Raw genomic sequence first — 13,515 nt, 5'->3', positions numbered from 1 at the left:
ACCAAGTTCCATCTATAGTCGTTTGACTCAACGTAAGATCGGGTGATGCCATCAGAGCGTCCAACTATATACACATAATATTTAGGTACCTACGCGTTTAAGTAGAAAAAAAGTAAACACAATAATTACTATGGAGTATGAACTACTTGTTTATTGTTTATATACACTTATACGCTACTAATGTTGTATGTAAACTCATATGTACCTATAGTTACATTAATTGTTTACGAGCAGTTTTACCACGGTCTTATATACATAGTATAATATTACACACGCGTGCCGTATTATTACCTACGGCTATACCTATTTTTAATACATTATCTTAGGTGTAGGTATTATGCAAATATTATGTACCTACTCGGTGACTCATAATAATATTATAGTAACTCACTGAGACCACCGAGTGCTCTATAACTAATACAAAAACACTCACTATTTGACCGATATTACAAGAAATACGTATACAAAACATTTTAGTTGCACGCTCATATAAAAACAGACACCTCTCTTTTGTGTGTGGATATCCCTGCAGGTCACAACAACATAACCGACATCAATATAGCTGACATTTCGGCAAAACTCTCACACGTTTCATTTAATTCCATATCCATCCACAGTTTCTCATATCTATATAGACGTAAAAAAAGTAATAAAAACGTTACTCTAAATATTTGGCAAAGGAGTGACAAAAAATAACGAATAAATTAAACGAAACCAGAAGATCAATCATTATCCCATGCCCCACTCTCTTGAATATTTCACCAGAAGACAAAAAACTATTATATACCATTCTGAATAAGGACACACATTAATTATAACACAACTGCGGCTAACCGAATACAGTTATCACCAACTAAAAGGGTACAAATAGTATCTTCCACCCACCTCCACGAAGTTCTTAGTCCCAATCCATATTCTTCAATCATGTTATTCAAATACCTCAATCTTAATATTATCAAATCTGTATCAAACATTTAAATACCATTTAGTAAAACCTAAATTTTTTTTTGAAAATATTGTTTCTTCGATGGCCACTGTAACCGAGGAGGAGACGTTTATTTGTAATAATAATATGACACTATACGTTTATTATATTATATTTTATCGGATACGCATAACATTGTATTTAACAGCGTCGCACGTAATATTATCATGGTATATTTAAATACTATAATAACGTTATTACACAACATTTTATAAAAATGAGGGTATTCGCAGCTGTTTCGGGATTGAGTAATATTAGTATGTGTACGGTGGACGGTGGACCTACATTTATAGTTCGCATAGGTACTAATATACTCAACTATATATATATTTTCCTAATAAATTGCTGAGCTTAGTCAATTTCCTTTTTGATATCCATGGACCTTAGTTTAACAACATTTAATTTTTTTAAATGTTAATTTCTTAAAAAACATAATAAATCTAAAAAAATTATAACCTAAGTGCAGATAATTGCTTGAGTTTAAAAAAATTATGGAGAATGGCATGAATACATTACTCGGAAATTGCATCAGTTAAGATAAAATGTTCTCAAATAATTTTGGTCAACCACTAAAAAAAAAATTAATAACCTAAGGAAAAGAAAAAAATGTAAGTACCTATAAAAAATTCATAAATTATAATGCACGTGGACGTATATAGCCCATTAATTATATACAATGTTGTTATTTATTAAAAGTCATATTAATTTCGAAAGTCACGTTATATCAATAACGCAGCTATTCAAAATCTAATTTTTGGAATTTTTAAATACATTTAAATGCTATAGTTTCATATTTAATAGATAACTTAAGGAATGTTCTGTGGAGAGACAATTTCTATTTTTCAAATGAGAACTCCCTTTCAACTGTAAATTATTTAGAAGACAATGTTTCTGAAAGTGTTGACATATCACTAACAAAATTCAACAGGGAAATTTTAGAGTTACTTAACTTTGGGTACTAAAGATAATAGGTCTGTGGTGACTTGAATATTTTAGTAATGAATCTAGGTACCAACATTTATAATTTGTAAAAATGGTATAAATTATAATAAACACTAGATCTAATACTTCTGATAGATATTTTTGATATTTTTGTAAAACCGTTTTTAAGGACTTTTATCCTTAGTATAAACATTTTAATCACTGAAAAACTACTCGTTTTAATTTTGATTTAAATACATCAACATTTAAAAAAAATGATCCACTAAAACATAATTTACATCAAAAAAATCTGGGATCTCGTTTGAAAAACAGATGTTTGTATCACCAGTCACCACAGGATACTAATAAAGTACCCAGTACAGTAAATATCAAGAATTTCAATATATTATGGTATTTATTAAGTATATTTAAGAGGATGTCAACGCACTATTTGTTTTCTCTCTAAACCACTCGCAACATAGCAAATTCTAAGTTCACAATAACGATTATAATCATAATAATTTCTAAAATTAGAATGAAATTACATCTTATACAATTTAAAAGTAAGATTATTACCTATAGGGAATCTCATAGGCGTTTTATTATATTTTAACAAAGCATGTTATGTGTATTATACAATTGTAAATTTTTTGTACATCTTAATATACTCGCTTTAAAATTAAAATATAATAAAACGCCTATAAGATGCCTTAAATAATAATCTTACCTTTAATTTGTATAAGAGGTCATTTCACTCTAATTTTAGAAATTATTATGATTATAATCATTATTGTTAACGTAAAATTTGATATGGTGCGGGTAGGTCATAAAGAGAAAAAAATAGTGCGCTGACATCCTCATAAGAATTTAAAAAAATAAAATTTGAATAAGTTCATTATTAAATGAAAAAATGGTGACGAGCATGCTTGGTTAATCACCTTGTATAGGCGTATTGTTAGAGATGTAAATATATATAGTATTATTAAGTTGGCTTAAATCGATTTTCATCCAAATACACACATCATTTTTAATGTAGTAATATAATAATATAATTCCTATAGCTGTTCTTATGACGTCTAAATGTATTTATTTCTTAATCAGTTATAATCCGCCTCGGGCCCAAAAGTGTTTATGACTTTAAAAGGAATTGGTTAGACGAGGGTCAATCAAAAAGTAAGTTGCACATGTTTATAATAAATTCAAAGAATAATTGATAGATTTCAACAAACTTATTTTGATTGGATTCAAGATACAAAAACACATTTTTCTGTTTTCTTCTACAAATTTTTATTTTTCATACCGCGACACCAACTTGAAAAAAAAATATCTAACGAAAAACCTGGAATATATACCAAAATAAGTTTATATCAAATTTTTAACTTGAAATTACTATAAAAAATACCCAAATAAAGCCTATGTATTTTATAAATTTAAAAAATGATGAAAGTACCTATAACTTACGAAGAACGTTGTATTAATTTGTCTAGATTTCTGTGTTACAAACATAGATTGGATTTTACATAAATCGATATCCTATTTTCCGTATCTTTCTGTATTTTTCTGTATTTTTTTTTGTTTTTCTGAAGTATTTTGAATAGTATTCGGAATTCTAACTTCTGGCCTCCTCAAAGTACCAAATAGATACAATTGTCTACAATAGTCAATAAACCACCCTTGAAGTTAAAGATTTTTGTGTGGCCACTTTAAAGGAAACTTCAAGCACCAAAAAAATTATATCATTATAAAACTGATATATTCATCGGTCTGCTCAGAATCTGACCTATTAAGTATCAAATTATTTTCAAATATGAGAAGCCGGTTTATTAATTTGTATTTATTGGTTTTTCGTTACTTCTGAAATAAGTGAAAAATAAAGATTATAGTAGGTACGTTTTGACATTTTATCTCCTCAATTCGATTAAAGGCTAAAATGTAGTTAATTACTAGACTATAAATTAATATACTACTAAAACTACACACGAGAGAATGCCCGAGAGTGTTTCTCACCAAATCACGCTGCTGCGGACTTTTTTTATAGCTAGTTATGGACAAGTGACAACATTAAGGATTTGGTGAAAACCTCCGAAAACGTAAAGATACCGCTGACCTATATATTGTACATAATATATTTGTATATAACACATTGTATAATAATATAATATGATATTTATACGGAACACAATTTAGTCTCATTATACCGATAACTACACAAGCGTCATGTAAAAATATCGTTACGGGATAGACTGCTTTAGGCACGGTGGCGGCATAGGCGTCTTAAGACGGTTTTTTTTTTAAATTATTCCCGCCCGCAATAGTTTCTACTGCCATTGAATTATAGATTTATTACTCGGCTAACGGAGAGTCAAAATTATCTGTGTGTGACGTCGTTGTACTGTTTTTTTATTACTATATTTAAATCGCTTAGGTATTTCATCGATATATTATGATCGATCCTGTATAATTTAATGAAACGATTATATTATATAATGTGTAAGACGAAAATCGTCAGAGCATAATATTATATATAATATAATACTCAGACATTTGTTTATACGCACAAGCATAACATATAATATTATACCATTGCAGTGTGATGATTAAAACGAGTTTTATCCACTATAATTTATCAAGACGCGCTACAACGATATTTACACTTAGAGACACGAAAATAAAGCTAAAAAATCAAACATAATATTGTTTTTGTGGTGACATTTTAAAATGAATATCGCTATATCAGTATTATATAGCGTTTAGCGACACGAGTTATTTTGAATGTGTTGTTCAGCTGCGCCGTTTTGAATGCCAAAATCTAATCTGTTTGGTATAGGTAGTAGCTTTCGATAAACCCACTTGATAAAGTATAATAAAACAAAATGTATATTGTATATATTATACAGTATGTCAATATCACAAATAATGAAATCTTATTCACATACTATGTATATTATATGCTTGTAATGTCTTTATTTGAGTTAATAATAACATTTTAGTCTTCGACGTATAAAGTGAGTATCAAATCTGTTTTATTATATTGTGAGGGATGATTTATAGAAATCATTTAGGGTTGAAAAAAATATTTCACATCCCTATGAAAACTGTGACATTGTTTAGGTACCCCATTGTGGTTGGTCCGTTAGTTCCAATATCCACCGTCATCCCTACCGCGTTTCACGACATATCATTACATTTTATTATCCAAGTATTAAAAACATTTTAAATAAACAGCTATTTATAGATTATCAGCCAAGCGAGGAGTGTATTATTTTTACATTGATGTGATATATTAAATATTTTTCTGTTAACACCTCTATTATTAAAATGATAATTAAATGAAAGTAGACTTCCTAGCGCATATTCAATTAAGAATCTGTGCAGTACTTTAAATAAGCCATTTTAGAGTTCCCGATGGATTCACTAAGCGTAAGGTAAGACTACATATTATAATATAGTGATCGACATTTTTTAAAAATGCAAGCGATTTTAACCTATAATTTATTACATTCAGAATCGTTTTACAAATGCTATTATAAATTATTCCGCATATATTTACACATATTATGTTCCTTACCTATCTGAAACCGTCGTTGACTAAATTCTAATATTTTACATGCATATACCCTAAGCATATAATTATTGATTTCTGTTCACTAATAAATAATCTAAGGTTAATTAATTATTGGTATTCTTGCAGCGGATGCTGGTTGGTGGAAGTATTCATGCTCCTTCTTTCCTTTTTTTAATACATTTTCAAATACCCTCTCGTTCCACAAGACATTACTCTCATTTTGTCGTTGTTGTTCATAATACTAATTATATAGAAGGAATTGTCTTGCAATATTGTTTGCATGATGCGTATCAGTAAAGCACCTCATTTTTTTTTATAATTTGTAATTATTATAATGTGTAGGTACCTATGTATAATTAATTTTTTTATTATTTAGTCGATAAATTAAGATTTTGTTTTTCTATGAACTGATATAAATTATTGTTAAAATTAAACTGTTGAACCACACGCCCATCAAATAAATAAATAATACCTACGTACAGTGTACACGCTACACACATTTCACAAGTAGCGAACATACGAAATTAAAATACACTGGAGCTAGTTTTTAAATATCTTCGGTAATTTCGAATGCTAAATATTTCAAATACATTTATAATTGCTGGAACATTGGAATAAGTATCTTTAAATCATGACGTAGTCGTTGCTTACTTTTACTGTTACGACGTTTAATATCAGTATATCACTTATACATAATATTATTATAGTATAATGAATGAGTGATTTCGACAGATAACTATAATATCGTATATAAGTACGATGTATTTTAATATATACTATAAGTACGCCAGTGCAGTATGATATGTGATTAATAACCAATAATCAACTCGATAATACTTACCACGAATACTATACAAATAAATATATATTTAAATGTTATTTATTTTCAGTAAATTACAGCACATGTAATTACTAATTTTTATGCACTATGCGTCTTATTATTCTATAGATTTTCCAAGGCTGATTATTATCAAACAAGAATATAACTCATCGGAGTTATTAGTTGAGATTACTCTATTGGAATTTATAGTGCACTCCGTCCATTTATACGTATGTGTTTTATCCACATAATATGCTGCAACACCATTGAAAATCAAATATTATTCTGTATCGATATTATACAGCCCGTTCTTTAACAAACACAATATTCTGATTGAATATAAAAGGTTACTATATACAACTCGTTTGGTAATCCGATATACCATTTTGTTTCGAAAACTATTTTCCAAATTAAATTTCGTAAGAGTACTTAATATAAATCAAAGTAATTATATTGAGTATAACCTCTGATGAAGATATAACTAAGCTTAAACAATTCTCTCTGACTTACAATAAATGTATTAGCTGTTCCGTGAACCTTTTAAAAAACGGCTTCCACCGCTATAATAATATGTTTCCGGAAAATATATCTGGTCAGTTTCACAAACAAAACACAAAAAGAAGGGGTTTAAAATTTATTGAGCCGGGGTTATTTCAATGAATTTTCGATTGTCTCAAGATTCCCACCAACAGCCTATATTATATAACACATCACATTATACAATATGAACTAAACATTTTTTGAAAAGTTGGCTTATATTATATTAGTATATTATCTATTTACTTATGTAAACATTTGAAAATATCAAACATTCAAACGATATCAGCTATACGACGAGATTTAATATAATCTATGTAACAGATATTAAGCATGTTTTGTACAGAACAAAATAGGCATAAAATACGGTATACATGTATATAAGATATTTAAGCAGACACGCTAGCATGTTATTTTATAATTATTTACTATGATTGAAATCATTTTAATGACATTTTTAGTTTTCTGCAACCCGTATAAAATATGTATAAATTATTTTATTTTCTTATCTGTAACCGTGTTTTTGATTAATGTTGTTATTTTGTACCAATTAAAATATACCTAGGTCCATACCTATGTCCTATATATATATATATATATATATTTGTATTTTAATGTAAGTACTTGTTTACCTAATTTAACTCTACCTTGTGAATATAATATAAATATAACAATTTTGCAATTTCAAGTTGAGTTATTACACTTGATGGTTGATGTAATGAAGAGTTGATGCAATCATTATTTTAGACTGAATAAGCTGTTTGGTATCTATTTGCTCAAAACCAACCTAAATTAATTTTTAACGAACAATTTCGTGTTGAATAGTTATTTATTAAAAATTAACGCATAATAACATCATAAAGGCAAATTAAAAACAAACATTTGTCCTTCTACACCTACCTAGTTTTATCACATATTTTAATACTATATAGGTAGATACACAATTATTATTATTATACACGGCTTGTAACTTATGTGTTGTGAGTTACTTAGAAATAGTTACTCATTACAGAAATCCATAACCTTATACTAAAAATGTTAATAGAATAAATTAATTTTTAAATTATAAATTATGTTATATTATAGGTTTTAAAATATCCTATTATATTAACTATACGTATTATTATGTTCTTACAGCCTCCTTAAATCACGCTTATCAGCTATTAGTTGCAGCTTTATTCACTGTATGATACTTAATATAGGAACCTTATATGCTATATACGTATACGATAAATGAAAAACGGTCGCAAACAGTCTGAACACATCACATAATATTATATATAATGTGTATATATATATAATATTATGTAGAATATTGTATCGGTACTTTCACATGGGGTGTCGTCAATGGGCGACTTCCACTTCACGCCAATAATCCCCCCTCCAATTTGTACTCATTGTACTATGTAAATACAGATTGTTAATAAAAAATTAAAAATTAAAAAAAAAATATTATACATTACAAAAAAAAATGCCAGTGTGTTGCGTTTGGTGTGCGGTATACGCCTATTACACATATAGGCAATAAATAATAATAATTTGTTATATATTATGTTGTACGTCGTATTTGACGTTTGAGATATAATCTGACGTGTAAAAATGAAATAGGTGTTGCACGCGAGTGTGTTACTACACACGCCTAAGTATAACCTAACCTTCGTTCGTGTTTCACTAATAAAAAACTACTTAACATCGCGAAGCTGATGGAAAACTACGATTCGGACATAGTTTTAAAAAAATCACTCAAGCATCACTGCAAAGTATTTTGGATTACTGCAGATTGCTGGTACGATTTAATCATTGTTCATTGTGCTTATTCAGTCAATACATTTCTTTATTTTTTCTTTCTGAAAATCATCTATATACCTAGTTATCTGTATCTATCGATCTATTATTTGTAGTAATACGCACCATAAAAAATAATTTAGCATCCGATTTATCTAATGATTAGTAATAACTTTAATGGAGATATACAAATTATAAAACCAGAAACCATCCTCAAGATTAAAAACCTAATCATTTTTCGAAGCACGTCCGGCCCTTGAACTTGACCCGCATCTAATTAAAAATAAATTAAGTATATAGAAATATGAACAAATTATTTGCTAATTTAAAAAGCAATTTGATATTATTTGCTAATTAAATGCTACTTTTGGCATACCTTTAGCATGAATTGGGTTAAGTGGGTGGGCCAAGTTCATGAATGTAATTTTGTCTACTACTTATAAAAAGTTTTTTCAGAAAAAATATAAAAACTCATGATTACTTACCTGTATAAATTAAAAATTTAAATAACTCATTAATCAATCATTCGTAATTTACAACGACGTTGATAATTTACAAAATTAAGCAAACGCTATAATTAGTAATTATATTTTAATAAAAAATGCGAGCGTAATTTAGTATAGGTACCCAAGTATTATATATTTTTATAGGTATGTTGACACAGAAATTAACATAATATACCTAATATTTAATAGTTGTTGATTATAATTTATAACAAAACGTTGTTAAATTTCTATCCCATGCCATAATAATTATCATAAATTAAAAAAAATAATAATAAACACAAGTAACATGTGTTATAGATATTGTACTAATACGTCAATCGTTTACTACCGATAGCAAAAATACATGCAGTTACTTTTCGTTAACCAACTTGAAATTAAAATTAAACACTTACAAATTGTACTAACATATTATAAAAACGTGATAAAAATATAAAAATGAAAATTTAAAGAATAATAAATTATTCAATATAAAAGTATATAAAAGTAAAAACCCATGTTGCCATGGATCTTTTTAAACAAAAAAAAAAAAAATACAAAATACAAATACAAAATAAAAAATACAAAAATATAAAAAATACAAGATAATCCATGAAGGTTACTTGCCTTTTAAGTAGTATAAAAAATTGTAAGACTATAATAAGTGATATAAAATGATTAATTTGAAAAAAACAGTTGTAGTAGGCAGCATAAAACAATCAACGTTTATTCAAATTTGTCGATTTAAAAAATCTTAATTGATCGTATACCTACATTTTACTAAACTAAATGTACAACTGAAAATCAAACGTTTTCGTATTAATGCTATTAAACAGAAATAAATTCTATTAAAAATTAAAATGTATAATAGTAGAAGTAATCTACATATTATAAGCAATAAAAAAAATGTAGGTACTATATAATATTATAATACCTTATTAGTTATTATGTTTTAATTAAAGTGTTCAAATATTCATTGACGTGTTCTTCGTTAGGAAAATAGTAATTTAAATATAAGTTGAAAGTAAACGAACAAGGTGCAACAATGGTGGCTTCAAACATTTTTCTTAGTTTTTCTCTGAAATAACAATAAAATGGTTTACATACATGTAATATTATAATGATAATAATTAATAGTTGTAAGTGAAAATGTTTAGTAAAAAATTCACTTTAAATTCTTCCATTTTTCGTCAGCTGATTTGTTTTTCTCGCATCGTTTCTCATATCGTTTGACAATTTGATCAATAATTTCTGACACAAGATCGAGCTTGCTCTGAATTTTGTTGAAAACCTATTAATATCAACAAAACAACGAGTTAGTGTGGGTAACTGTAATATTTAGGTATTGAATTATTTGAAAGGTTAAAAGCCAAATCTCAAAATTCACGTACATGATTATGAAAAATGTAATACAAATATAATATTATAGTGTATTTATTTGTTGATCAAGTATGTATTATCTATAACAAAAACTTTTACAGGTTCATACCTGAGTCAAATAACGCTTTATTTCGCCTACATAGTCCGTGTCCTCGGTATTCAGCAATAGCAACCCTAAATCGTTAAACATCTTGTTCATGTTTACCAGATACTGCATGGGTTTCAGAAGAACATCCAACATAGTGCAGCTGTCCTTGCCCACTAGGTACGTGGTCTGGATGAGCTTATTTTCTTTAACTTTGTTGTTTTTCCTGTAGAAAATATAAATAACCAACGCAAAGTCAATAAAATTACCTCGTGTATGAAATAAATCTGCTTTCTATTACCCGGTCGAAACATAATAAGAAATAGGTAGTAGTGGTATATTAAAAAACGATTTCACTATATGTAATATTTGTTTTTGTTTTTTCCTTGTTATAATGCATACGAAATCTGATTATTCGCACGTGATAACAATATACGTTTCAATGTGAATAAAGTTTTATTACCTTCATCGGGCATAAATATAAATTGCGTTTCATTTAATTTATCGCATACGAATTTGTGCATTCAAAATATTATAATATTCCATTTGTGGGAATTTTACGACGCACGGCGGCACATGCATGTTCCAAGAATATTGTACGTGGACATAATAAATGCCCAATCTCGCGAATGGAATAAATTTGAAAGTTTATGAACAGATTGTAATCAGCCAATGTTTAATAGTAAGTAATAGCACTTATTATTATATGGGTACTAAAAAAAAGAGTAATAGGTAGAAGAAAAAAATAACTATACCCACCTATATATTTAATATTTTAATAAATTAATATAATACAAATATAATAAACTACCATATTATTCTCGGAATAAAAATAGCATAATACTATAATGTGTAAATTACTTCATTGATACTAGTATAGTACCTGCATAATATTATTATTAATATTGCCATTAAACAAGCGTCAAATGTATATAAACGTTTGGCACTCGTCGATGCGCACTTTTGAGCAAAATATACCATACAACAGATTTGTTAGGAAAATCGCGTCAGAAAAATCACGATGGAACCATTAATATTATGAACTGCACGAGAACTTAAACTTATTTTATACTTATTTCATGTGAGCCCGTGTAGGAACTCGTATGTCATATAACATGACATACTATTATGTTTATTTAGCTGAAATATCCGTGTTTCAGTCCCGTTTTTTTAAATTCGATTTTAAAGAATATAACAATATGTAAGTACACAATAGGTACAATAAGAAAAATAAATGGTATATGTTTATATTATATTGTTTTATTATTTATGGTGAGGAAACTTTCCATTATAATAGCATAACTGCATAACCTCGAGAACTGTCGTACTTATATTTACGAACGAAAAACAAGTAGGTAAGTAGCATATTATAAATCATGGATCATAACATTTTACTATATTAATATGTTATAGCCTAGTGAAAAACGCCACACTTTAAGAACATTTTAACCACATTACAGGGTGTAAGGGTGTAAATATTATATTTTTATTTTGTATAAGACATATGCAAACGAGGGGGGGGTATTTTAGGTATTTATCTAAGTTGATTTCAAACGCGCAGAGTGGTGAGAGAGTTCTAAATCACATACGCTCTTCGTTGTACTCACATGACTTGTGCCAAACACTTCATCACGGTGACCACGTTATGCGTGTAAAGTTGATAGTGTTTGTATTGCGTCAAGACATGTTCGCGCATGACTCGGACCAGATTTCCCAACAGCACATCCGTTTTCCACGCGGCCGAGAGCTTTTGTACAACATTTTCCGACGAAACAACCACTGCAATATATAAACAGTTATTATTTTATATAGAACTGGTGTTTTATTTTGACTTTAATGTATTTTACAATTTTAGATTCTGAGCGTGTTGTGAAACGATGAATGAATAATATTGGTATTACAATGATGTATTTTTTTCTATGTCACCTTTATGAGCAGCAAAATTGTTTTGAATATTCGACTTTGAGGGTGGTGTCTGGTAAAAAATGTAATCAAGTTACTTCTAGGGAGGGGATCGGGCGAAAAGTGAAGAATTCTTAATAAATTCCCCCAAATAACGACTGATGAGTGACGAGGGACACTCAAACTTAACTATACAGCAGAGGTTTCTCTGATTTAAAAAATTGTTTTACTGACTTTGAACAAGACTACGGAGCAACGACTGTCGTAACGCTTTATCCACGTTCAGATCACACGTGATCAGGTCCATAATGACTGGCACACAATCGATGAGCATGGTCGAGTTGGCTGTCTCTTTTTGGAGTATTTCGAACTTCTTAATGTATACAGCCATTCTTCCTCCGGCCATACGTTCTACAGACAGCAATGAACAAGTTATCAATATATATGATTATCAAACCTAATCACGGGCGTGTAGAATAAAATAAATAGCGTCACTTACCAAGTAGAAATTTGTAACTTTTGGTTTTGTCTTGGTCGATCCAACTTTCGTCCGTCATACTTATAGCTACCGTCACGAGTATAAATAATATTCTATTTCCGTGATCACAGCGCAATGACACGCATCAGTGGACTTAAGTCTTACTTCAGTTTTGAATCGGCCACCCAAAAACACCTTAAACATTCCCACAAAACTGGAATTCAATATTTGGATGACGCAAATTATTGTTATAATCCTCTCGTACACCGTGGAACGTGTTGCGTGTATCTTGGATACGATGCGTAGACTGAATGATTTAGAAACGTTGCCCATTTTCCGGTCACTAATGGATCGATCGATAAAGAGTGTTTCGTCATCTTGGAATTTGGAATTAGTCCGTTATCAGTTGTGTCTCAAGAATTTAATCGTTAACAGAATTCGAGTAATGCGTAATAATAGTATGACAACGAAAATTTAAATTAATTGGTATATTTATCGATATTTTTCGTTTGTTTACTTATTTAATAAAACGTGGGAAAGTTACATTAATTTAAATTTTATATCAGTAAAAATGC

General features: G+C 28.7%; 1 protein-coding gene across 2 annotated transcripts; it reads right to left on the bottom strand.

Annotated features, from left to right (window-relative positions):
- Positions 1 to 9,704: 9,704 nt before the first annotated feature.
- On the bottom strand, positions 9,705 to 13,249 carry LOC100165382. Of its 2 annotated transcripts, XM_016806721.2 has the most exons (7): positions 12,962 to 13,249; positions 12,697 to 12,873; positions 12,168 to 12,339; positions 10,585 to 10,786; positions 10,265 to 10,386; positions 10,030 to 10,173; positions 9,705 to 9,892 (listed from the first exon to the last, which is right to left on the bottom strand). In XM_016806721.2, the coding sequence occupies exons 1-6, from the start codon at positions 13,017 to 13,019 to the stop codon at positions 10,041 to 10,043; spliced, it is 864 nt and encodes a 287-aa protein (XP_016662210.1). In that variant the 5' UTR covers positions 13,020 to 13,249; the 3' UTR covers positions 9,705 to 9,892; positions 10,030 to 10,040. The 2 variants fall into 2 exon arrangements, with proteins under 2 accessions (XP_016662210.1, XP_001946752.1); XM_001946717.5 differs by having other exon boundaries at positions 9,705 to 10,173.
- Positions 13,250 to 13,515: the final 266 nt, after the last annotated feature.

The sequence above is a fragment of the Acyrthosiphon pisum genome, chromosome A1 (assembly GCF_005508785.2).
Source record: "Acyrthosiphon pisum isolate AL4f chromosome A1, pea_aphid_22Mar2018_4r6ur, whole genome shotgun sequence".
In the NCBI taxonomy this organism is placed as follows: domain Eukaryota; kingdom Metazoa; phylum Arthropoda; class Insecta; order Hemiptera; family Aphididae; genus Acyrthosiphon; species Acyrthosiphon pisum.
Note: the sequence above shows the minus strand (reverse complement) of the source record. Positions and strands in the feature narration are given on the sequence as shown.

Excerpts from the sequence above, each read along its gene's own strand:
- LOC100165382 (XM_001946717.5), bottom strand. The coding sequence starts at position 13,019 with ATGACGGACGAAAGTTGGATCGACCAAGACAAAACCAAAAGTTACAAA. Across the intron at positions 10,787-12,167 it reads AAGTGTTTGGCACAAGTCAT|GAAAAACAACAAAGTTAAAG; the intron begins GTGAGTACAACG and ends TATTTTCTACAG. Across the intron at positions 10,387-10,584 it reads TAAAGCGTTATTTGACTCAG|GTTTTCAACAAAATTCAGAG; the intron begins GTATGAACCTGT and ends TGATATTAATAG.